Raw genomic sequence first — 25,251 nt, forward strand, 5'->3', positions numbered from 1 at the left:
TTCATGTTAAACCCTTAAATGACCATGACATAGCCTATATTTAGTTATTTTATAACTTTTTAAACAGCCAGGCTATTCAGCTGCATAATGATGAGAAATGTGACAGCTAGCTGAACATTGACACGTTCACACATTCACAGAACAGAGGGAAGCTTTGTAGGAATAGATAAGGGAAGATGGACCGGTAAAGATGGCGTAGCTCTTCAGTTCCACAGCCCTCCACTCAAATGTGGGGACTTCGATTTTGCACTTACTGTACAGACAAATTCCACCTGAGGGCAGGCTCGGACTGCGCTTCACTCTGACTAGTGGGGTGTCAGTCCATGGCGTCTAGGGACCAAAGACACACTATGTATGGATCAAAACTGGCATGGACCAAAATTGGTGCATATGGAACAATGAGCTATTACATTAAATAATATGTTAATACCAGCACTTTAATTTATATAGCACTCAAAACTATTTTTTTCCTTTACAAATCAAATCGAATTGAATACAGAATGTACAAGTGAGTAGGGGTAAAAGTGACTAGGCAATCAGGATATATAATAAACAGAGTAGCAGCAGAGTGTGTTAATGTGTTAGTGTTTGTGGCGTCAATATGCATGCGTGTGTGTGTGTGTGTGTGTTGGAGTCAGTGTCAGTGTAGTATGCGTGAGTGTGTGGGTAGAGTCTAGTGAGCATGCATAGAGCCAGTGCAAGTGAGTCAGTGCGAAACAATTAAGATAAATAAATAATAAAGCGGGTCAATGTAAATAGTCCGGGTAGCAAATGTTATATCATAAGATCAGTTATTGGGAACTTGATTACTATTGGTACATGACCGCAATATTATTACACATTCCACGCACTAAAACAACGTAAGGCCTACCTCTCTTCTGCACACCATGCTGCAAACTCATGACAAGTAATTACTAAAAGCTGATTGGTTTAGAGACCAGTGAGGCGGAGTGAAGGATGAGGTTGAGGAAATTAGCATTCTGGAGGGTCATAAATGTGACAAGTTAGGAAAAGTCATGGAGCTGAGAACCTCTTTATATAGACATTTATTGCACTCACAGTAGCCTATATACAGTTGTGCCGCCTGGTCTATCTCAAACATCAGCATTTTACAACATTTTATTTAACCTTTATTTGAGCAGGGAGTCCCATTGAGGCCAAGGTTTCCTTTGCAGGAGAGCCCTGAAAAAGAGACCTTATCTGGTATTCAGATAAGAATAAGTAGACAGCATTGAAAAAGAAGTCAGGAAACTATTTGTTTCACTTTTAGACCTTCTAGCTGAACTCAGGTGCCTGCAGGTCAAGTACGGCGGTGAGATTGTCCAAAGAGCAGTTATTTCAGACGGAGGACTGTGCGCTGTTGACTGCAGTGCATAGCCACCAGAACTAAACAAGCAGAACCTGCAAATAGAAACTCCAGTTTTCACTCCAGAAGGAGACATTTAAAGGGACTTTTATTTTACTTTCATTAAGACTTCATGTCACGCAAAATAACCAGATAAAAGGGACCAACAAGCCAGCTTCTCTGCGTTGAGACCGAACCAAGGCGAGCAGTCCCCGATGAGGCTGGAGGCCGCCGCAAGGATGGACCTTATCAAGAAGCTATGGAGAGCACGCAAGCTGATCCTGGTGGTGCTGATCCCGCTGTCGCTGCTGCCGCTGCCCCTCATCCACCCCACCAGCGTGAGTACGCGACTTCATCATACCATGTCACTAGCATGACTAATATTGCGCATGGGTAGGCTGTCTGCATTGTTCTTCCGAGTTAGCCTAAAGTATATGAAGCAGAATAAAATAGGGGATGAGAACAGCTGTCAGTGTCTTTATGATTATATTTAGCAATAATACATAACCACAGTATAAATATTCCAACATATTCCAATAATGCTTTGCTAATGGAGACTTGTTTTACGCATTTTGTTATGCACTTGGCGTCTCTGCGTAAAGTGCACCATTCCGCGTGTTTACACTTCACAGTAGGGTGCATTGTTGTACAGCGGTTGGCACCACAGGCGACAGGGAGAAAGTGAATCTGTGCCAAGCTGTTAGGTTATATAACTCAGCTCAGCTATGTGGGGAAGGATCTGGTCGTTCTGTTTGTGTAGAACCACCTGCGGTTCCAGAATGCCCTCTCTCACCAATTACAGAATTTGTCAAGTTCAGAGAGGGACAGAACAATGGAGCATGTGGCCAGCTGCAGCTACAGAACCCGCCATGCTCTGTTCTCCTGTGTCAGCCTGAGAGAATTGTACTAATGTGCCTCTCTGGGTTCAAACCCAGGTTTCTTACTCCGGGACTGTGTTAGCCCAGTGAACTAAAGCCTAGTCTTCAGGGTTCTTATTCATTATGATCTAAATGGCTAAACTGATCCTAGATCAGCACTCCCTAGTCTGAGACGCTTTAGGGATCCTCCTTATCTCTGATAGCAGGACGAACTCAGCTCCTTGGGGTTTGAGTCAGGAGCCATAATGTCTGTCCAATGAGCAGATTAACTGACCTAACTGTGTTCAGAGATGATCAGTAGAGCTCACACGAGGAAATGCAAACCAGTGTTTCCATTTAATCATCATTGTTTCTCTAGAGGAAGATAAGGGGAATTGAACTGATGAGTGAATCCATTCTTACAGTAATCATCTGAAAATCGCACCGTCAACACTGATGAACGGTTATCCAGACGAATTATCTTTATAAAAGCATTTGGCCTTTATGAAGAGATAACATGAATGCCTGAAAGCCAGTTTCTTTTATTGATCACATCACACACACTTAAGGGTCATGTTGAGTAATGGTCTGAATGGTGAAGTGAACTTTCCTCCAAATTCTCACTCTAAGAACTCACATGACCATGCTACCTCCAGATGTGGATAGAAACTGTCTGCTGAGTCACCTTTGACCTCTTGACAAGTGCTTGCTCATTGCAGTGAAATATCATACAGTCCATCCATACACATGGTAGATTGGAGAAACATATTGAGCAATTTACCATTTAGAAATGTATTTCCCTACTACCTAACTGAATGAAACCTGTCAGTAAGTAAGAAATAACCCATGATTGCCTCAATAACCCAGTTCTCTGATGAAACTGAAAAAAAGGATGAGATTCTGAGTGAGTTTATTGATTCATTGAAAGTCCATTCATTCCATGACAGTTCTCTACTGTGTGACAACCTCTGATCAATAATCTCTTAGAATCTCTGATTGTCTCTGTCCCCAGTCTCCTGAATGACAGAGATCTGATTTCACATCCCGTATCTGACAAACACTAACTACTAGGAGATAGTCAGATCACCTCAGTTTCCTGGGGCAAAACCTGGGGACGCTTTCCCTGTGGCCAAAGTAGATTGTTACTGTGTAACAGCCTGTATATTTATCTAGATCACAGAAAGGAGGTGTTGTGTTCCCACCTGTGGTGGTGTGGTCAGGACTGGGCATGTCCAGTGGGGCACATGTGGAGAACGTGCCCAGGCAGGTGCTCGTGGCCAGGGTTGGTTGCTGCCACCTCAAAGACACCATGGAGAGGCCAAATAGTCTCTGTGTGATACACAACAAAATTCAACATTGTTTTCAATGAGCGGTTACACTACCAGTGTGTGTGTGTGTGTATAGCTGATGTATTGCCAGATCCCTCACCTCTCTCTTCAGACAACCTGTACTTCACCAGTTAGTTCCAGGATACACTGGTCAGACAAGTGCCAGACACACATCACGTGTAGGACATATTTTATGGGAAAGGAGAGTTCTACGGCTTCCTCACTGACGCAGGATAAGCTACCGCTGGTTTACTGTACAATGTGACCACCACTGGTGGTCCCGTGGGAGTACTGTCCGTTACCCCTCTGCCTAGGCCTGTGGTAACAAAGGATCATTCAATGTGGTGAGATAGATATGCACAGCTCACTAATGGAGAAGATCCAAGATATTCATTGATTTGACGAGCTCAGTGTCTAAAAAAACTTGACAAGGTCGCTCTCGAAAAAAAACGATCCAGTTATTCGTCTATTTTGATGAAAAGCTGCCTCAAGTTTCCAGAAAACAAAAAAAGGTTAAACAGGTACGTTTAAATGAATGACTTAACAAATCCCATTTTGATTAAACTATTAGATTGGAATTTGGATTGGCTCTTTCACAAACTGAGCATTCTCCATTGTTTCCATGGCAAATAAATGGTGTTGAAATGTGAATAACGAACACAGTGGGTTTGGTCTCACGGTAACTATGTAACTGATAGATGCACACACACACACACGCTACATGTTAAAGTTTTTAAATGTATTTCAATTGTAAAGTCTTTTGTCTGAGAGGTCTTTTTTGTTATATGTCGTACCCCAGTAAGACTAGCTGTCCCCATTGGTGTCGGCTAATGGGGATCCTAATAAATCAAATCAAAAATCTAAATCAATTTCTTTCAGGGAACAGTATTATTGCACTCTAATAAACACTAGTGGAATAAACTCAGACAAATGAACCCTGACAAAACGGGTTGCCTAGCAATGAGTTTGTTTCACCAGAATTTCACAAAGTTTATCACTGACATATACTCAATAATTGATCGTGCTTTCATGATAAGCAACGTTCGAATACGATACCGGCATAAATGTAGGTTTGGACCTTGGCAAACTGCACTGTTGAATAAAAGCCCAATCTCTTGTCTCTTCCCTATGTCTCACCCCCTTGTGTCTCTGTATCCCTGTAGGAGGCCTGTTGTGCGTACGTGTTGATAGTGACAGCAGTGTACTGGGTATCAGAAGCTGTACCCCTGGGAGCTGCTGCCCTCGTACCAGCCTTCCTATACCCACTGTTCGGAGTGCTCAAGTCCAGCGAGGTCAGTAAACTATCATTCACGCTCCTCTCTCTTTCTCCCGCTCTCTGCTAAGGGCACTGAGGACCAGGAGCGTGCACACACACACACACACACACACACACACACACACACACACACACACTGAACAAAAGTAGAAACACAACATGCAACAATTTAAAATATTTTACTGAGTTACAGTTCATATAAAGAAGTCATTCAATCGAAATATATTAATTAGGCCCTAATCTATGGATTTCACATGACTTGGTCACAGATACCTTTGAAAAAAAGGTATGGGCGTGGATCAGAAAACCAGTCAGTATCTGGTGTGACCACTATTTGCCTCATGCAGCGTGACATCTCCTTTGCATAGAATTGATCAGGCTGTTGATTGTGGCCTGTGGAACGCTGTCCCACTCCTCTTCAATGGCTGTGTGAAGTTGCTGTATATTATCAGGAATTGGAACACACTGTTGTACACATCGATTCAGAGCATCCCAAACACACTCAATGGGTGACATGTCTGGTGAGTGCAGGCCATGGAAGAACTGGGACATTTTCAGCTTCCAGGAATTGTGCACAGATCCTTGCAACATGGGGCCGTGCATTATCATGCTGAAACATGAGGTGATGGCGGTGGATGAATGGCATGAACATGGGCCTAAGTATCTCGTCAGCGTATCTTTGTGCATTCAAATTGCCATTGATAAAATGCAGTTGTGTTCGTTTCTCCATAGCTTATGCCTGCCCATACCATAACCCCACCGCCACCATGGGGCACTCTGTTCAGAACGTTGACATCAGCAAACCACTCGTCCACACAACGTCATACACATGGTCTGCGTTCGTGAGGCCTGACAAATTCTCTCGGTTTATGATAGAGAAATTAACATTCAATTCTCTGGCAACAGCTCTGGTAGACATTCCTGTAGTTGGCATGCCAATTGTACGCTCCCTCAAAACTTGAGACATCTGTGGCATTGTTTTGTGTGACAAAACTGCACATTTTAGTGTGGCCTTTTATTGTCCCCAGCACAAGGTGCCCCTGTGTAATGATCATGCTGTTTAATCAGCTTCTTAATATGCAACACCTGTCAGGCGGATGGATTATTTTGGCAAAGGAGAAATGCTCACTAACAGGGATGTAAACAAATTTTAAACAAAACATTTTAGAGAAATAAGCATTTTGTGCATGTGGATCATTTCTGGGATCTTTTATTTCAGGTCATGAAACATGCGACCAACACTTTACATGTTGCGTTAATATTTCTGTTCAGTGTACAAACACACAAACGTACATTCAAACCCAAAATATTCCTTTCACATAATTCTTGTTCAACTGTAAATACGGTAATCTGAGCACCCACTACTGCCAAATTAACACTTCCCTTAGTGTAAAATCGGATCTCTAAGCATTTATAGTATTTACCATACTCCTAGTGTATGTACAGTAAGCTGCCCTGGATACTTGGGGCCTCGAAGGAGGTATACTCTAACATGTACGCCCCTTTCGGTCGCTCTAAATAACACACTCAACACTGTTACATATGTGGAGCAGCTGGATGTAAAGCGTATGGATGGATGCTTTCTAGGAAGAACCTGAGAAGTCCTGTCCCATTGCTTTGTAATGCCTCTGTGACGACTGAAAGGGAAGTAGGTTGACCCCATCCCATTCTGAGGAAACAAACAAAAAAAACTCAGCATTGTTGTTGACACCTGGTTTACACTCTCTAACAAATGTAGCCTCGTGTGTGAACTAACAACCACAGACGATGGCCTTGTACAGCACTTTATAAAGTGTTTATAAAGGCTTCATTAAGTCTTAAAAGTTACCCTTCGTCTGACCTTTCACCATCCTCCTCTCTTGTTACGTGAAGAGATGGTAATGATGTCACAGACCCATGTTAACATGTGAGTGACTCACTCGTTCTGATAACCTGACGTCATCAGATCATCAGTTATCACGAGGTATCTGTATGCTAACGTCTAATATAATACAGGAAGCATGCTAGTCAGATCCTCTCTGGTCGTCTCCAGTGAAGCACTTAGCACTGAGATGATGTCCTCATGTGCTGATCAGAGTAACCCATTAACCCCTGATGGACAGGAAATGGTCTGTCATTAAACCAGCCCCAAGTGGTCCCAATGACCACCATTAATGGTTCCCTCTCCTCGCTATATCAGTGTAACATAAAAAAGAACCACTGAGTTGCTCATGTGATCTGATCGCATGGACAAAACCTGCCAAAGCAGGCTGTTAGTGTTATTATAAGCTCTTGTAATCGTGTTTGGTAAATATCCACGTTTTTAATGCAACTCTTTGCTCTGATGACTAGACTTGTGTACTGTACTTAGTGCTGCTCTCTCACACCTCACCTTGCCTCACCAATGGGATTGCTTTACCTCAGTTTTAACCTGGCACAAACAGGAGGGTGTTACGCGTAAAACCTTCCCCTTGCCCTCTCACATGCCTAGGCATCGATTTTTTTGGGTCCCATTTTAGTTCGTATGCCTCTAATCGCAAATGTTTGGAAAGGAGCAAAGCTCAGACGTGTTGATCCATCTGAGCCCATCCTGGAGTACAAACACATCAATTCATGCGACCGAATCCAGGTGTGTGCGAGTCACATGTAAGGATCGAGTGTATTTGTGTGTATAGAGTGCTGTAAATACTGCGTGGTTGTCTTTGGTACAGGTAGCAGCAGAGTACTGTAAGGACACCACTCTGCTCCTGATGGGGGTGATCTGTCTGGCGGCCTCCATAGAGAAATGGAACCTCCACAAACGCATCGCTTTACGCATGGTCATGATTGCTGGAGCCAAGCCTGGCATGTAAGTACGCAGCTACCACAAACGCACACACACAAGCATATATAAATCAAGTGTACACACACACACACACACACACACACACACACACACACACACACACACACCTCAACTTCTCCTCTCTCCTGTGTGTATTCTCAGGTTGGTGCTGGGTTTCATGTGCTGTACGGTCTTCCTGTCCATGTGGCTCAGTAACACCTCCACTACTGCCATGGTGATGCCCATCGCTGAGGCCGTCCTGCAGCAGCTCATCAGCACTGGCGTGGCCGACACCCAGGAAGACTCCGAAACCGTCGAGGCCACCGAGGACGACTGCCTCAGCGGTATGGCTGCCATCTCACTGCCTGCAGTAAACATCTCAGTGACATGGTAAATTGTACAGAACTGTAATCGTTAAATGGTTTTGTTTTGCTCCTTTGCAGACAGGGAAGAGAATCTGGAACAGAACCAACTCGAGCGTCTGTATCGCAGAGACAGGTAAGACCTGAGACAATCACTGAAGAATCACATACAATACAGTCTTGCAGTCCACATGAAAACAACTCCAGTGTTATATTTATGAACATGTTGTGTTTTATCCACAGCTGTATGAAGCAGGAACTCTGCACTCTGACTGAGGTGAGACTATAAACCTTTGTAAATCTGTGTAAGAATATCTGTCTTTTACTTCGACGTTAATTCTCCATTGTGTGTTTTGTTCTCTCAGTTGCCAACTGTGGAGACTAATGGGACTGGTAGGAAGGCCAGTAAAGCCAGTCTGGGCCAGTTGTCCCTAAAGCAGACCAATGGACACCTGCCATCGGTCAGTAGACACACTCACTACACACAGGGCCGTAACCAGAGTTTGAGTTTTAGTGAGGTCCCCTCCCAATATTTTTTTAAAAAGTTGAAGCTCATTTATTGCCATTTGGAAAGGTTTTTATGAGAACTTAGTATCCTTGGGACGTCCCTACCCCATTGAAGTTGACATTTAAAATGGTTAAGGTTAAGGTTAGGTAAGGGTTTTGGTAAAGGTCAGGTTTGGAGTTTAGGTTTAGGCGTATGGACATACCAAGGATCCCTGATACCAATGACAATGTGTTTGATGCCATTCCATTTGCTCCATTCCAGCCATTATTATGAGCCGTCCTCCCCTCAGCAGCATCCACTGATCTACATAGCTATAAGCGAGTACCAGTCGTTTTTTGGTTTCTTTGGGGATGTCCGTAGACACGGCAGGAGTCGCAGGACGATTTTAAAACTGCCTTTTGACCGGCATCTCGCAAACACACTGTCAGCAGCGTCTACAGTGTTAGCCTACTTCTCTAGTGAGCCGACTCCGAGCTGGGCTAGTTGGTTTCACGTGTCAGGCCCTCGGTCTGTGCCGTGAGAGGGCGGAGTTAGTCGTTTGAGAGAGTGGTCAAGTGCTGCTAAAAAAAAAAGGCAAATCCTGGAGGCAAATCCAGAGGACGCATGGGAACAACTAACAAACCACTGTTCATGATTCCACTCATTCGCAAAGAAGCAGGCTCAATTAAAACTCCGTCAAATCAAGAATATAAGCCTTCTGAGCTTTGACCAACGCTGGGAGCTATATTTAGATGTTGACCCATCATTTATTTTCTTTATTGTGTACAAAATATATATGTATGTTATATTTTTTTCCACAAACGGTGAATCACTATACTTGTTCCTCTCTCTGTTCCAGACAGCGATCAGCATCACAGAGCCCAAGGAGAAGGAGAGCAAGGACTCTCGCTATCCCACTAAGAGAGATCATATGATCTGTAAATGTCTCTCTCTCAGCATCACGTACGCAGCCACCATCGGAGGCCTCATCACCATCACCGGCACCTCCACCAACCTTATCTTCGCCGAACAGTTCAACAAGTAAGCTACATTACCATACACTGCATTGAATGCAGTTCAATAGGTACAATACAATACACTACCCCCAATGCAATAGGTACAATACCTGCTAAATAACCCATGGCCTTTCAATACACTATCAGCCAAATGTATTTTGTGTAACAGTATTGCCAACCTGGGTTCGAACTAGGGACCCTCTGAACACATCAACAACAGGCACCCACGAAGCATCGTTATCTATCGCTCCACAAAAGCCACAGCCCTTGCAGAGCAAGGGAAACAACTTTCAAAGCCTCCGAGCAAATACGTCACCGATTGAAACACTACTAGTGTGCACCGCTAACTAGCTAGCCATTTCACACTGGTTACACATGGTCTATTAATATCAACAAAATACAATACCACACATTTCCCACTACTAGATACAATACCTGACTAATACCCCATGCCCTGTTAATATCAGCCAAATAACAATCTGTCATTTCTGTCTCAGTGAAACTTAAATGGATAGATAAAGATAGTTGATCAAATGAATGATAGCAATTTTCCCTCAAATTTTGGTTGGCATTGAGCAAATTTTAGGCCTTGTGAGTGGAAACTTGAACATTGTGAGAATTTTGTGCAACTTCCGGCGCACGTTTACAATAAATACTGAGGCAGTACCCTTACCGTTTTAGACAGTAGCCAATAGGCTATTGTGGCCACTTGAGCATAATGTAGGCCAAAACCAATGGAGCAAATCCCATAACATTTTCACATGGAAATAGCTTTTGATTTCTATGATATAGCCTACAGTAGCCTACATGTGGTGTTCAATGCAGGCATACATTGCATGACACTTTTAAAAAACGTTTTGACATTATGAAGGGCTTGACATTAATTAATAATTTTTTATTTGGTCTGTAACACCATGGGCCAAATAGCTGACTGTAAATTGCATTGTATTGTATGATGCAAGAACCCACTTTACAAAATAACATGAATTATTATTACCATACAGAGAATGAGACAATGTAGGCTACCTCTGCTATTGGCATATTCAAACCTATCTCAAAATACAACACTGCCCCTTTAATTAAGACATAAGCTTTTTACCTGACTGGCTTTTTAAAGACCGTTTGAAATGTAGCCTACACGTTTTGTGCTCTAGTAGGAAGCAGTAACTCCCCATTGCTAACCTATACTTATCTATAACTGGGCTAATAAGTCGCTAAGAATATTAAGAAAATGTGCACACGCGCGGGCTCTGATCTGAAAAGCGCGCCCGTGGGCAACCCCCGCCAGTGGAATTCTACTCTGTTGCGCTCTGGCTACAACAAAATCACAGACTCAGTCTTGCAAAGACAGATTTGTTTTGGTTTGTTGCATTGAAAAAGGCCGGCTTATAATGTTGATTCGATCACAGAGAAAAACGTTGATCTATATAGTGCAAACTAATGGAGCGAAATCAGTGAATTTCAATATTCTGCGTCACTGCGCGGCAGTCCTGGGGGAAGGGCTCGAGGGAACGTTGAATGAAACGATATGTCATGTTTAAGTCAGTGACCGAGGTCCAGAGGAAACAAAAGGACAAAGAGGGCTGGGATTGATAGATTGGTGTAAACCCTCTCAACAATCCCACAAAGCGGATTTCCTGGGCACTTTAATAAATCAGCTAGGCTAAGCCAGGGAAAATGGCCTCTTTTCATCTTAAAGTTTGCTGGACAAAGGTAAATCTGACTGTGTCTATATCAGACTTCCTTCTCTCCCTTTTTATCTCCCTCCTTTCCTCCCTAATGTTCACAACAACACCAGACCCATCCTCTAAACACTGGTATGCAGGTTTTGTCAAAGCATTCTGCTAAATGGCATATATTATTGTATTATATTATATTGACAGTTGGAGGTGGTAATACAAATAATGAATGATACTCAATATAATCTGCCTTGCATCTAATAGCAAATTCCAAAAGATTCCATCAACATCAATAGTCATTAAAGGGATACTTCTGGATTTTGGCAATTAAGCCCTTTATCTACTTCCCCAGAGTCAGATGAACTCATGAATACCATTTTTTATGTCTGCACACATGGGAAAAAGGAATGAAAGCCCTCAATAACCCTTGACTGCAGACATTAGGGTGAGGAGGGGTGGGGGCGGTTTTTGCATAGACCCTTCATATTGCTGACTGAGTGGATGGAACAGCAATGCTTCTATTCATTGATTGATTTAACAGTTTTATCTGTTGGAATTGTCAGAATATCCATGTGTTCAGCCTTTTACCGGGCAGATATCGAACAGCAGAGCAAGTATACGAAGAAGAAGCAGCGAGTCAGCTTGTCTTTCAGCAAACAGAGATATTACCATATCACTGCCCAGTATTGACAACTACTAGATATCCTTCCACATAGGGCATAGAGGCAGAAAATAGACCTGAACTTATTCATTGTGTGGTCAATGACCTGCAGAGGTCTTACAGAAGTCATGTTCTGATCATGATCAAAAGAAAAGGGTTAATGGTTAGTTTCTGCTGGTTCTACGGTTGTAGTAGTGGCCCCTCCCTGAGTCTGTAATGACTTGTGATACTGAGGGTAGCCCTAGTGGGTCTTAACCCAGAACTACTATCTCCCGTAATTCCATCAGATGCTTCATTGGGTTCTGGGGGGAGATGTATGAGATAAGATACTAACGAGCCAAAGCCCCTCCACTTCCAAAAATGTTCTGCTTGAAATCCAAGCCCCCACTTTAAGCACAACCTTCACGCAACCCTGATACGTCTAAATAGTGGCGGAAAACCAAAGCATCGGGACAACTGTTGCTCTTTAGTCGTCGCATCCATTTAGTCTGTCCACGAGAGATTACCCTGCAACTGGTTGTCCAACACCGTAGACATGACACCAAAAGGTCAGATTCTGAGCCTCTTGGTGATTGCTGGTGTTATAAACTCAGCAAAAAAAGAAACGTCCTCTCACTGTCAACTGCGTTTATTTTCAGCAAACTTAACGTGTGTAAATATTTGTATGAACATGACAAGATTCAACAACTGAGACATAAACTGAACAAGTTCCACAGACATGTGACTAACGGGGGGGGGGTCAAAATCAAAAGTAACAGTCAGTATCTGGTGTGGCCAACAGCTGCATTAAGTACTGCGGTGCATCTCCTCCTCTTGGACTGCACCAGATTTGCCAGTCCTTGCTGTGAGATGTTACTCCACTCTTCCACCAAGGCACCTGCAAGTTCCCGGACATTTCTGGGGGGAATGGCCCTAGTCCTCACCCTCCGATCCAACAGGTCCCAGACAAGCTCAATGGGATTGAGATCCGGGCTCTTCGCTGGCCATGGCAGAACACTGACATTCCTGTCTTTCAGGAAATCACTCACAGAACGAGCAGTATGGCTGGTGGCATTGTCATGCTGGAGGGTCATGTCAGGATGAGCCTGCAGGAAGGGTACCACATGAGGGAGGAGGATGTCTTCCCTGTAACGCAAAGCGTTGAGATTGCCTGCAATGACAACAAGCTCAGTCCGATGATGCTGTGACACACCGCTCCAGACCATGACGGATCCTCCACCTCCAAATCGATCCCGCTCCAGAGTACAGGGCTCGGTGTAACGCTCATTCCTTCGTCGATAAATGCGAATCCGACCATCACCCCTGGTGAGACAAAACCGCGAATCGTCAGTGAAGAGCATTTTTTGCCAGTCCTGTCTGGTCCAGCGACGGTGGGTTTGTGCCCATAGGCGACGTTGTTGCCGTTGATGTCTGGTGTGGACCTGCCTTACAACAGGCCTACAAGCCCTCAGTCCAGCCTCTCTCAGCCTATCGCGGACAGTCTGAGCACTGATGGAGGGATTGTGCATTCCTGGTGTAACTCGGGCAGTTGTTGTTGCCATCCTGTACCTGTCCCACAGGTGTGATGTTCGGATATACCGATCCTGTGCAGGTGTTGTTACACGTGGTCTGCCACTGCGAGGACGATCAGCTGTCCGTCCTGTCTCCCTGTAGCGCTGTCTTAGGCGTCTCACAGTACGGACATTGCAATTTATTGCCCTGGCCACATCTGCAGTCATCATGCCTCCTTGCAGCATTCACGCAGATGAGCAGGGACCCTGGGCATCTTTCTTTTGATGTTTTTCAGAGTCAGTAGAAAGGCCTCTTTAGTGTCCTAAGTTTTCATAACTGTGACCTTAATTGCCTACTGTAAGCTATTAGTGTCTTAACGACCGTTCCACAGGTGCATGTTCATTCATTGTTTATGGTTCATTGAACATGCACGGGAAACAATGTTTAAACCCTTTACAATGAAGATCTGTGAAGTTATTTGGATTTTTTACGAATTATCTTTGAAAGACAGGGTCCGGAAAAGGGGACGTTTCTTTTTTTGCTGAGTTTACTATGAGGACAATACCCTTACAGATTGTGTGGTGCATTTGGTTTAATGTTAACCATGCTCTCTGTATCTCCTCCCATCACTAACTATTCTTTCTCTCTCCCCCTTGCAGTCGCTACCCAGATGCAAAGGTGATCAACTTTGGGACCTGGTTCATCTTCAGTTTCCCCATCGCGATCATCATGCTGCTGCTGACCTGGGTCTGGCTGCACTTCCTCTTCCTCGGCTGCAAGTAAGCACCTCGCATGCATGCATGTGAAATGGAGGAAGACAATCACACAGGAACACACACACACACAGGCACGCACACACATATCTCTGTGATATTAACCTTACTGTGTTGTTGTGTGTCCAGTTTCAGGGAGACATGCTCGTTGAGTAAAAAGCGTAAGACAAGGAGAGAGATGCTGTCAGAGAGGAAGATCCACGACGAGTACATAAAGCTTGGGCCCATCAGGTGATTTTTCCAGTTACAGCTGGGACAAGAAACTAGCTGTATTTGAGGACTAATTGATGGTACAAAAGCTGAAGGAAAACAATAAAACTGGCCTGTGTGTTGTTTCTCCTGGGCTGTAGCTACCCAGAGGTGGTAACAGGAGTGTTCTTCATCCTGATGACTCTGCTGTGGTTCACCAGAGAACCAGGCTTCGTACCCGGGTGGACGTCGCTGTTCGAGAAGTACGTAGCCACCGTTTTGTAGTGTACTATCAAAGGGGGAAAAATGGCGCACTATTAACGGAATAGGGTGCCATTTCAAATGGAGCCTATCTCATTGAGACTATCGTTGAATAATGAAGGTTCGGTTAAAAAAAAATGTTAAATGTTGTTTTGTTTCCGCAGGAAAGGCTACAGGACCGACGCCACTGTCTCTGTGCTACTGGGCTTCCTGCTCTTCCTCATCCCGGCCCGTCGGCCCTTCTCTCGGGCCCCCAGAACCCCCACAGGGGACAGCTCCGCAGAAAGAGACCCAGACCCCATGGCCCCCATGATCACCTGGAAGGACTTCCAGAATCTCATGCCCTGGGAGATCGTCATCCTTGTGGGTGGGGGCTACGCCTTGGCTGCTGGCTGCAAGGTACCAGGTTATATAGAATACTGTACAAACAACATGTAGGCTACTCACCACAGGGCAGATTGTTTAGGATTAAAACCTCAAACAGCCTAATTCATGCTGCAAGGTAACATACTATACCACGGTTTCTTAATCTATAGTTCGGAACCCAAAGTGGGCCCTGGGCATGTGAGAGGTGGGTCGCGAGTTATGAGAATACTTCTATAATCACACACTATTTCTGCCTAATTTGGGTCCACGTCTCATTCGGGTCTCGATTTATAACATATTTAAAAGGAGAAGATTTATTTTTTTACAACCAAATTTCTGTGTAAATGGCATGTTATAGAAGGTTCCAGACACATTTTTGTTGTTGTTGTTATTTCATGTTTTTGAGAAACTTACCCCGAACAGCAAATCACTTCCTCATCCTCATTGTGTATTATGGGGGCCCTGAAAAAACATGAACAAAGGCTCCAAATACACCCAAATACTTCCTTTTGTAAACAACAAAGCTCTCAGTATAGTGATGCATGTCTTTAGCTGTTGTACACATGAAATTGTGTCATCCTGAACTTGATACCTTCCAATGTGGGTTACAGTATATACTGTATACACGTTACTGTATGTGCTATGAGGTTGCATCACAATCTATATTACATACATCAATGACAACTCAGCGTGTTGTGTGTCTGATCGTGTGGTGTGTGTGTGTGTGTCTGGTCATGTCTTTGTGTGTGTATTCAGGTGTCAGGGCTGAGTGTGTGGATCGGCAGACAGCTGGAGCCGATGAGTGGTCTCCCCCCGTGGATGGTCACGCTGCTGGCCTGCCTGCTCGTCTCCGCGGTTACAGAGTTCGCCAGCAACCCCGCCACTCTCACCGTGTTCCTACCTATCCTCTCTGCTCTGGTAAGAATAACAGTCATTCTCTGTCGGTCTTCTCTACCTGTCCTCTCGATCGTCTCTGGTAAGAAGCCCACTATGTTTATACACCCTGACTATCCCCTCTAACCCTGAGAGCCCGTGAAGAAGAACCTAAGCCCCATCCTTACATTTCTCGGCTCGATTCTCAGTGTCCTCGAATGGCCTACACACTTCTACTCTCTTCTCACAACATCAACACAGCCATCTGCTCGCCCTCCTCTCGGTGCCGCTGTCAATATTATTGAAAACACCCTGTTCCTTTGCGTGACACTCAGTTAAGCGACCTCTGTCCTCTGTCTCCCTCTCTCAGTCAGAGACCCTGCAGATCAACCCCCTCCACACGCTCATCCCCGCCACCATGTGTGTGTCATTTGGGGTCATGCTGCCCGTCGGGAACCCCCCCAACGCCATAGTGTTCAGTTACGGACATGTGCAGATCAGCGACATGGTGAGACACAAACACACAAGCACAAACCCCACTGGGACGGGACAGCAGAGTGCCAAGCAGAATCAAAGGCTGTTGTTGCAATTCTGACGTTTTTATGTAACAGTCCTATTAAACAAGATTATAAGAGATTTATTTAATAGTCGTAATACCTTTTAATGAGCAGCAATCAATCACTATAACTAGAGCCCTGTGTTTTGCGCAATCATTTGACATGCCTGGATTTGAACCTTCTATTTAAAAGTTTTTTTTTCATCAAACTGACCCCCTTTCCTTATGGATGTCAGATGGTCCAGCACCATCTTCAGACAATATTGCTTTCATTGATGATGTAATCTTCATTTCTGGATAAATGCAAGTTAAGTTTTATTGTCACATCCTCAAGTACATTGAAATGCTTAACTTGCAAGCTCTACTCAACAGTGCCATAGTCAATATCAAACTAGTATAACTAATAAAAATATATAGAATAACAATTTTAATAACAAAGAGAACTTAAATAAATAAGAGAACTTGCTATGTCACATGATTGTACAAACACAGGGCCCTAAATAGAACACTTAGGCTTAGGTACATACTGGAGCTCTTCAATAATAAGTGAGAGAACGAGTACATATTTCTTACCCAGTGTTGTTGTCATCTGTCTCAGGTGAAGGCAGGATTTGGGGTGAATCTGATTGGTGTTCTAGTGGTGATGCTGGCCATAATGACCTGGGGCGTGCCCCTCTTCAACCTGACTGAGTTCCCAGCCTGGGCCATCGCCAGGAACGTCACTGGCAGCTTATAACCACGCGGGGGAGCGAGAGAGAGTGCAGACAGTCACAGAGAGAGAGAGAGAGAGGCAGAAAGAAGAATGCAGAAGACGTCTCAAAACAGACCCACTCAACAGCTCTTTTACTGTAAATGCCAAATTGAAAGGGACTGAGGCTTATTCCTTCAACCATGCTGGTAACGTCTGAGAATCGTGCAGGTTGGGGAAGACTGAGTGGAAGAAGCACCACAAGGGAGGAGACGCAGGGGCTGCATTTTCATAGGTGGCCCAATTCATTTTTTTTTTTCACCACTAATTGGTATTTTGACCAATCAGATCAGATATTTTGCCAATAACTGCACAGAATATCTGAATTGGGCTGCCTGTGTAAACGCAGCCAACGTAGCCTATATGAGGTGCACGGAATAGACTCCCAACTCAAGTCAACGGATCATATTGCCTTTTACTCCATATTACTATACGTTGATGTAAATGTTACTTTTATATTGTTTTCTAATCTCTCCATCCCATAGCCCACAACAACAACAAAAATATTGATTCACAGATGGGTTACATTATGACTACGAGCCACAGCATACTGTATGTCACACATAATATTCCTATAGGTTGAGCTAACACAACCACATAAACAGTATTTCTATGCATATGACACTTTGCTCATTCGAATTATGCTCTATATTTACAGTAGTATACAGTCTTCATGGTGTTACATACTGGGTCCCTACTGTCAGTGTGCTGAAATTCCCTATATAGTGCACTACTAGTGACCAGAGCCATAGAAAATAGGGTGTCAAGACAGTCACAATAGAGACCAGAGAGAAAACTGCAGAGTAAAGAGCCTCTCCAATCAACAGCCAAATCATGAGCCGTCTGTCCCCATGACTACAGAGCAAAGTGTACATTCTATCGTAGACCATATGACTTGCACGAAATGCTTTATATTTTTGAACCGATTGAAATGTAATCGTGTGCCTTTTTGTACTTTATTCACTGTCGTCGTGAGAATGTAGGCCTATACAGAATGTATGCACATTAAGCAATCGAAATCCTACATCTCTGTTTATAATTTATTCGATGTTGCACAAGTTTTCATACTTTGATGTGGTTTTAGGAGACAGATATAGAACCTTTGTAAATACATGCCAACTTGGATTATAAAAAGAAATGTGCCTCGTAGTGTCAAACCAATCCAATGAACCGTAACATTCATGAAGAATGTTACTGTAGTCGTTTCCACTCATATTCAACTCACCTCATAGAATAGGCCTAGATTCATGCAAATGAAACGCAATTGTTATAAAATACTGAACCACTGACTCGTCTTTATTTATCACAACAAAATCACACACACATAACATGTCACTGTCTATTCGTAAATAAAGAACAATATCTTCATCGATCTTTGACAATAGCGTAAATAAGAAAGGATTGTGGTTAGACTGTCAGTCACAGAGCTGTTGACTTGTGTCCCACCACCTACAACCACTTGACATTGTACTGAGAGAGCAGAGAGGGATACAGAGAAAGCTTGTAGAACCATGTCAGTGACTGTGAGGGGTGCACTTTCCACAGCGTTCGCCGCGGTTACGTCACCACACACCTGTCCCATGCGTGACGTAGGTACGGTCACTAATCTGAGGCAAGGAGTGAACGAGACAAGTGCACACTTGCGGAGAAGCTTGAGAATCTGACTGCGGCCCGCAGTTGACCTCTACCCAGTGTCCAGGTGTTAGGTCACTGAAATCCAGCATCTGTCATCACTGGGAGGCATAGCAGGATTGTGCTCTAGTGTCCAGTGACAGTCCACTGCTATCCATCAACCAGGAGGCCCCAGGAAGCCCTCCTCTCAATCTTCTGACCAGTGGCTACTGGCTAGGACCGTGACTCTTTAGGCCCGTCAGCAGGCTCAAAGCCCTCCGTCTGCATCTTGTCCTTGTACTTCAAAAAGTCTCTCCTCTTGGTGAAGTGTTTCACCTGTCAGGATCAACGTGAGATGGGATGTGTGTGAGCAGGACCAGGGTTGGTGACCACACTGAGTTTACTACTGTAGCTACATCAAAGCCAGAAATAAGGGAATCAGACCACCACGAATAGAAGCAGGGCTTTATATACAAACATTCTAGATCTAGCCGCTCTCTCTGGCTACCTCTATGATCGACTGTCATTTTCAACAGAATGACAAATAGGTTATAGCTAGACTTGAGACCAGACAGGGAGACTCACCCACTGAGCAGGACAGCTCGCCTCAAACTCTTTCTGGAACTTCTCACAGGAGGAGGCATTGTCCTGGTTATCATCAAGGCACTTCCACAGCTCGTCCCTAGCGCCCCAGCATGCTTTTCTCTGGTTCGAGTTAGGGGCTGACATCACTGGGCTAGGGAAAACTTACTAAAACAACGAGAGGGGAAGAAAGAAAAAACGGTTCAGTCAACTACATGGCACAATCTGCAACTTCAACAGCCTGACCCTGCCACTTTGTTTGGTAAGGTCAGAGATGGGGCTGGGGAAAGAACGCTCAGCTTTTTCCACATCGGGTTACTTTACAGTCTTATTCTAAAATGTATTAAATTACATTTACATAAGTATTCAGACACTTTACTCAGCACTTTGTTGAAGCACCTTTGGCAGAGATTACAGCCTCGAGTCTTCTTGGGTATGACGCTACAAGCTTTGCACACCTGTATTTGGGGAGTTTCTCCCATTCTTCACTGCAGATCCTCAAGCTCTGTCAGGTTGGACGAGGAGCATCGCTGAAAAGCTATTCTCAGGTCTCTCCAGAGGTTCGATTGGGTTCAAGTCAAGGCTCTGGCTGGGCCACTCAAGGACATTGAGACTTGTCCCGAAGCCACTCCTGCATTGTCTTGGCTGTGTGCTTAGGGTCGTTGTCCTGTTGGAAGGTGAACCTTCACCCCAGTCTGAGGCCCTGAGCGCTCTGGAACAGGTTTTCATCAAGGATCTCTCTGTACTTTGCTCTGTTCATCTTTCCCTCAACCCCAACTAGTCTCCCAGTCCCTGCCGCTGAAAAATATCCCCACAGCATGATGCTGCCACCACCATGCTTCACCGTAGGGATGGTGCCAGGTTTCCTCCAGGCGTGACTCTTGGCATTCAGGCTTAAGAGTTCAATCTTGGTTTCATCAGACCAGCGAATCTTGTTTCTCATGGTCTGAGAGTCCTTTAGGTGTCTATTGGCAAACTCCAAGCGGGCTGTCATGTCCCTTTTACTGAGGAGTGGCTTTTATCTAGATATATTTTTGGGATTGATTTAACCTTTATTTAACTAGGCAAGTCAACTAAGAACAAATTCTTATTTTATAATGGACGGCCTACCCCGGCCAAACCCTCCCCTAACCCAGACAACGCTGGGCCAACTGTGCGCCGCCCTATGGCGCTCCCGATCGCGGCCGATTGTGATACAGCCCGGGATCGAACCAGGGTATGTAGTGACACTGAGATGCAGTGCCGTAGACCGCTGCGCCACTTGGGAGGCTTCCGTCTGGCCAATCTACCATAAAGATCTGATTGGTGGAGTGCTGCAGAGATGGTTGTCCTTCTGGAAGGTTCTCACATCTCCACAGAGAAGCTCTGTCACAGTGACCATCAGGTTCTTGGTCACCTCCCTGACTAAGGCCCTTCTCCCCTGATTGCTCAGTTTGGCCGGGCGTCCAGCTCTAGGAAGAGTCTTGGTGATTCCAAACTTCTACTTAAGAATGATGGAGGCCACTGTGTTCTTGGGGGCCTTCAATGCTGCAGAAATGTGTTTGTACCCTTCCCCAGATCTGTGCCTTGACACAATCCTGTCTCGGAGCTCTACGGACAGTTCCTTTGACCTCATGGCTTGGTTTTTGCTCTGACATGCACTGTCAACTTGGGGACCTTATATAGACAGGTGTGTGCCTTGCCAAATCATGTCCAATCAACTGAATTTACCACAGGTGGACTCTAATCAAGTTGTAGAGGGTATTTCCATCCATATCAGGTGAACCGTTTAGAAATTACAGCACTTTTTGTACATAGTCCCCTCCATTTTAGGGGAGCAAAAGTATTGGGACAAATTCACTTATATGTATTAAAAGTAGTCAAAAGTTTAGTATTTGTTCCCATATTCATAGCACACAATGATTACTTCAAGATTGTGACTTACGAATTTGTTGGATGCATTTGCTGTTTGTTTTGGCTGTATTTCAGATGATTTTGTGCCCAATAGAAATAAAATGGTAAATAATGTATTGTCATTTGAGTCACTTTTACTGTAAATAAGAACAGAGTGTTTCTAAACACTTCTACATGAATGTGGATGCTACCATTACAGATAATCCTAAATCAACTGTGAATAATGATGAGTGAGAAAATTACAGACACACAAGTATCATTCAACCCCAAAAATGCTAACCTCCCGCTATTGCAATGGTGAGAGGTTAGCATGTCTTGGGGGTATGATATTTGTGCGTCTAACTTTGTCACTCATCTGGTATAATACATGCAATTATTGGTACCACGATTGTCTTCTATTCACTATAATGGGGGATCCGATTCGGATTATTTTTTGGTTGGAGTAAGGGTTTTGGATCGATGTTGTTACCTAGCAGATCTGTTTCAAGGCTCCATAACAATTGTGGATGCGTTGGATAAGGTGTACGTCAATGAGAAGTGGGCTTATTTTGTTTTTGTGTGTGTGTGTGTGTGTGTGTGTGTGTTATCTATGGAACAGAAGGAGCGAGCTCTGCAACTCAAAAAGATACCGGATTGGAATGTGTCGTGTGTGGTTCTTAAGAGCAGGGCGACTATTGAGTGTCATCTCTGGGGTGAAGTAAATGCAAAGGGTAGGTGAAGAATTGGATTAAGTGGTTGGTGCACACCGACTGGCCCGCATGGTGGATGGAGTGAGGAAGCCCACTCCATCCATTCTATTGTTTTTTAAAGAAGAGCCTCTCCCTTCTCACATGTATTTGGTTTTTATGAGATAACCCGTGAGAGCGTCCGTGCGCAAACCCATGCAGCGTGATGAATGAAAATGATTTGGTCACGTGGCAAGCGTATGTAGACGGGAGGGTTATCGTATGCCAGCCGAGTCTAAATGCTGCAATTGTGCTGGTGAACATGCACCTGAATTTCTGACGTGTCCTGTTCGGCTCAAGGAGACGGAGGTGGCAAGAATATGGGCTGTCCAGCATGTCACCTCTCCGGAGGCATTGAAAAGAGTAGAAGAAGTTGTGAAGTTGAAGAAATAATGTTAGTAAGGGTAGAGACACCAGATAATATTCCTGACATGTTGCATGTTAAAAAAGGTGGAATTTGTAGCGTTTATTGCATTGGTTAACAACTGCAAAGCGCAAACAGAGAGGAAATCGGAGAAAAAAAAAGGCAGCGTTGTGAGTGCGGATGAGCGTTTCTTTGTGACTCTGGGATTTTACAGCAGAGGCATTACAAGGAATCCTGTCGATGAATGCTCCGCCCTCACAGCCACCTGAGACTATTTAGGGATGTGATTTTTACTGTGACTGAAAGAATGGGTTGTTTTTATTTATTTTGTATAGTTTTTATTTTGTATGATGTCTGGTTCCCTACCTGTTAGTGAGCATTTCTCCACTGCCAAGATAATCCATCCACGTGACAGGTGTGGCATATCAAAAATCGAATTAAACAGCATGATCATTATTACCCATGTGCACCTTGTGCTGGGGAAAATAAAAGGCCACGGTAATGTGCAGTTTTGTCACACAACACAATGCCGCAGATGTCTCAAGTTGAGGGAGCTTGCAATTGGCATGCTGACTGCAGGAATGTCCACCAGAGCTGTTGCCAGATAATTTAATGTTAATTTCTCTTCCATAAGCAGCCTCCAATATCGTTTTGGAGAATTTGGCAGTAAGTCAAACCAGCCTCAACCACAGGCCACGTGTACGGCGTCGTGTAGGAGAGCGGTTTGCTGATAACGTTGTGAACAGAGTGCCCCATAGTGGCGGTGGGGTTATGGTACGAACAACAAACTACGGACAACAAACACAATTTCATTTTATCGATGGCAATTTGAATGCACAGAGATACCGTGACGAGATCCTGAGGCCCAATGTCGTGCCGTTCATCTGCTACCATCACCTCATGTTTCAGCATGATAATGCACGGCCCCATGACCCATGGATCTGTAGACAATTCCTGGAAGGTGAAAAAGTCACAGTTCTTCAATGGCCTGCATACTCACCAGACATGTCACCCATTGAACATGTTTGGGATTCTCTGGATCGACATGTATGACAGCGTGTTCCAGTTTCCGTCAATATCCAGCAACTACACACAGCCATTGAAGAGGAGTGGGACAACATTCCTCAGGCCACAATCAACAGCCTGATCAACTCTATGTGACGATGTTCCATGAGGCAAATGGTTGTCACATCAGATACTGACTGGTTTTCTGATCCACTTCCTTTTCTTTAAGGTATCTGTGACCAACAGATGCATATCTGTATTCCCAGTCATGTGAAATCCTTAGATTACAGCCTAAATTAATTCATTTCAATTGACTGATATCCTTATATGAACTGTAACTCAGTAAAATCTTTGAAATTGTTGCATGTTGCGTTTATTTTTGTTCAGACTACAAGCTGGCGAGTTCTATTATAATCAGTGATGCAAAAACCAACGCACACATATATCCCTCGTATCCTGCAGCCCTCATATCCTACAGCCTCTGACAGAGGTAAGAAGAGACTATGAAGGCTTTCAGCTAGCCGATTTACAAGTTTATTCGTCGAGAATCAAGCTCCAACCTTAGATTGTGCCTTGTTAGCTAGCTAGCTAATCTGTTTCCAAACCCAAGCAAAACTGTTATCAAATAAGCTAGCTACCTAATGCTACCACGTTATAATCTTGACAACTCACCATTAATGTTTATATCACTACTCCGGTATGAATGGTTTGATCAATAATGCTAAAAGAGCATTTAAATGATGTAATTTTAGTTCTGTAACATGTTTCCCGAGTGCATTCAAGGACAGCTGCTTATGGAGCAAGGACTTCCGTCGCATCCCATAGAGAATGATAGAGGCCTCTGGTAGCCAAAAGGTCATTTTAGCGCAGCGTTTCGAAACCCAGAGGTGCAACATCTCGAGACTTCCGGGAACGGTCACGAAACAGACAGGTTTGAGAAGTCAATGAGATAATATTTGTATTATTTGTTCGTTGTTAATTGTCTCGAAATCTAAAGGCACAACCTAGATTTCAGCGCATGTCTTAAGTAGTTGAACATGTTATTACTCCAACCTCATGATCCCTAATAAATACAAATATAAAGTGACAAACTGACACGTTTTCATTTTCGTCAAATACAACAATATAACGAAGGAGTGCCTTTGATTTGACAGCCTGCACATGCGCAGTTCGGCGCCAGAAGACAGTCAGCTATTCAGTGTCGGCATGACATCGTCTACAAGTATGATCTGGGATTTCTATTGGAGAAGCAGTTTTAGCCGGTCTTCATATTGTACTGTCTTTGATATTATTATGGGCAGCACCATTGAGGGTTTCCACCATTTTAATGTAGTCAACTGAGTGGGACAGCAAAACTGAATTGGCTGATCCTTCCTGGTGACCCTGTTGCAGTCACTTTGTACGGGTTTTGGATAAACACCGAAAATAAGGTCTGTGGTAAACAAAGGCTTAGGAGATCTTATACTTTTTGTTCTATGAGCAAAATGTATAACGTCAGCTAACGTCACATTTTTTGAAGTTTGAAGCATTTATGTAATTGAAAAAGCACATAAAGGCTTCTTAATTCATAAAGGTCATGTTAACTGACTAATATTATCTCATAGAACAAAACGTATAAGATCTCTTGAGCCTGTGTTAACCTCAGACCTTACTTTCTGTGTTTATCCCAAAACCCTTTTCTTTCCCCATAGGAATGGCTGAACATACCAGAGGCAACTAATTTCCAGTTTTTAGGAAATGTTTTTTAGGACTACAACAGGGTTTCCCAAACTCGGTCCTCAGAACCTCAAGAGGTTAATCTTTTGGTTTTTGCCCTATTACTACACAGCTGATTCAAATAATAACTAATCATCAAGCTTTGATCATTTGGATCAGCTGTATAGTGTTAGGGAAAAGCCCAGAGGACCCGAGTTTGGGAAAAGCTGAACTACAAGCTGGTGTACTCTATTATGGCACAGATTCCTCTATCTATCTCTATGTTTTGTCACTCATTTTGGGGG

General features: G+C 43.9%; 2 protein-coding genes across 2 annotated transcripts; one reads left to right on the forward strand and one right to left on the reverse strand.

The window, feature by feature from the left end:
- The first annotated feature begins 983 nt into the window (after positions 1-983).
- On the forward strand, positions 984-18,360 carry LOC106609212 (solute carrier family 13 member 4). The gene is made up of 15 exons (XM_014207739.2): positions 984-1,683; positions 4,694-4,822; positions 7,497-7,633; positions 7,772-7,953; positions 8,053-8,107; positions 8,215-8,248; positions 8,337-8,432; positions 9,318-9,499; positions 13,965-14,084; positions 14,208-14,309; positions 14,429-14,530; positions 14,693-14,927; positions 15,651-15,812; positions 16,138-16,275; positions 16,922-18,360. The coding sequence occupies exons 1-15, from the start codon at positions 1,561-1,563 to the stop codon at positions 17,057-17,059; spliced, it is 1,935 nt and encodes a 644-aa protein (XP_014063214.1). The 5' UTR covers positions 984-1,560; the 3' UTR covers positions 17,060-18,360.
- Positions 18,347-24,096, reverse strand: LOC106609214 (cytochrome c oxidase assembly factor 6 homolog). The gene is made up of 3 exons (XM_014207742.2): positions 23,924-24,096; positions 19,268-19,432; positions 18,347-19,018 (listed from the first exon to the last, which is right to left on the reverse strand). Exons 2-3 carry the CDS (start codon positions 19,409-19,411, stop codon positions 18,917-18,919), a joined length of 246 nt encoding a protein of 81 aa, XP_014063217.1. The 5' UTR covers positions 19,412-19,432; positions 23,924-24,096; the 3' UTR covers positions 18,347-18,916.
- Between the last annotated feature and the right edge of the window lie 1,155 nt (positions 24,097-25,251).

This window comes from Salmo salar, chromosome ssa07, assembly GCF_905237065.1.
Source record: "Salmo salar chromosome ssa07, Ssal_v3.1, whole genome shotgun sequence".
In the NCBI taxonomy this organism is placed as follows: domain Eukaryota; kingdom Metazoa; phylum Chordata; class Actinopteri; order Salmoniformes; family Salmonidae; genus Salmo; species Salmo salar.

What these genes read in the sequence shown, in the direction of transcription:
- LOC106609212 (XM_014207739.2), top strand. Translation starts at nt 1,561, where the DNA reads ATGAGGCTGGAGGCCGCCGCAAGGATGGACCTTATCAAGAAGCTATGG. An exon ending in CCCTCATCCACCCCACCAGC is followed by an intron (nt 1,684 to 4,693) that starts GTGAGTACGCGA and finishes GTATCCCTGTAG; the next exon opens with GAGGCCTGTTGTGCGTACGT. An exon ending in AACTCTGCACTCTGACTGAG is followed by an intron (nt 8,249 to 8,336) that starts GTGAGACTATAA and finishes TTGTTCTCTCAG; the next exon opens with TTGCCAACTGTGGAGACTAA.
- LOC106609214 (XM_014207742.2), bottom strand. Translation starts at nt 19,411, where the DNA reads ATGTCAGCCCCTAACTCGAACCAGAGAAAAGCATGCTGGGGCGCTAGG. An exon ending in CGAGCTGTCCTGCTCAGTGG is followed by an intron (nt 19,019 to 19,267) that starts GTGAGTCTCCCT and finishes TGATCCTGACAG; the next exon opens with GTGAAACACTTCACCAAGAG.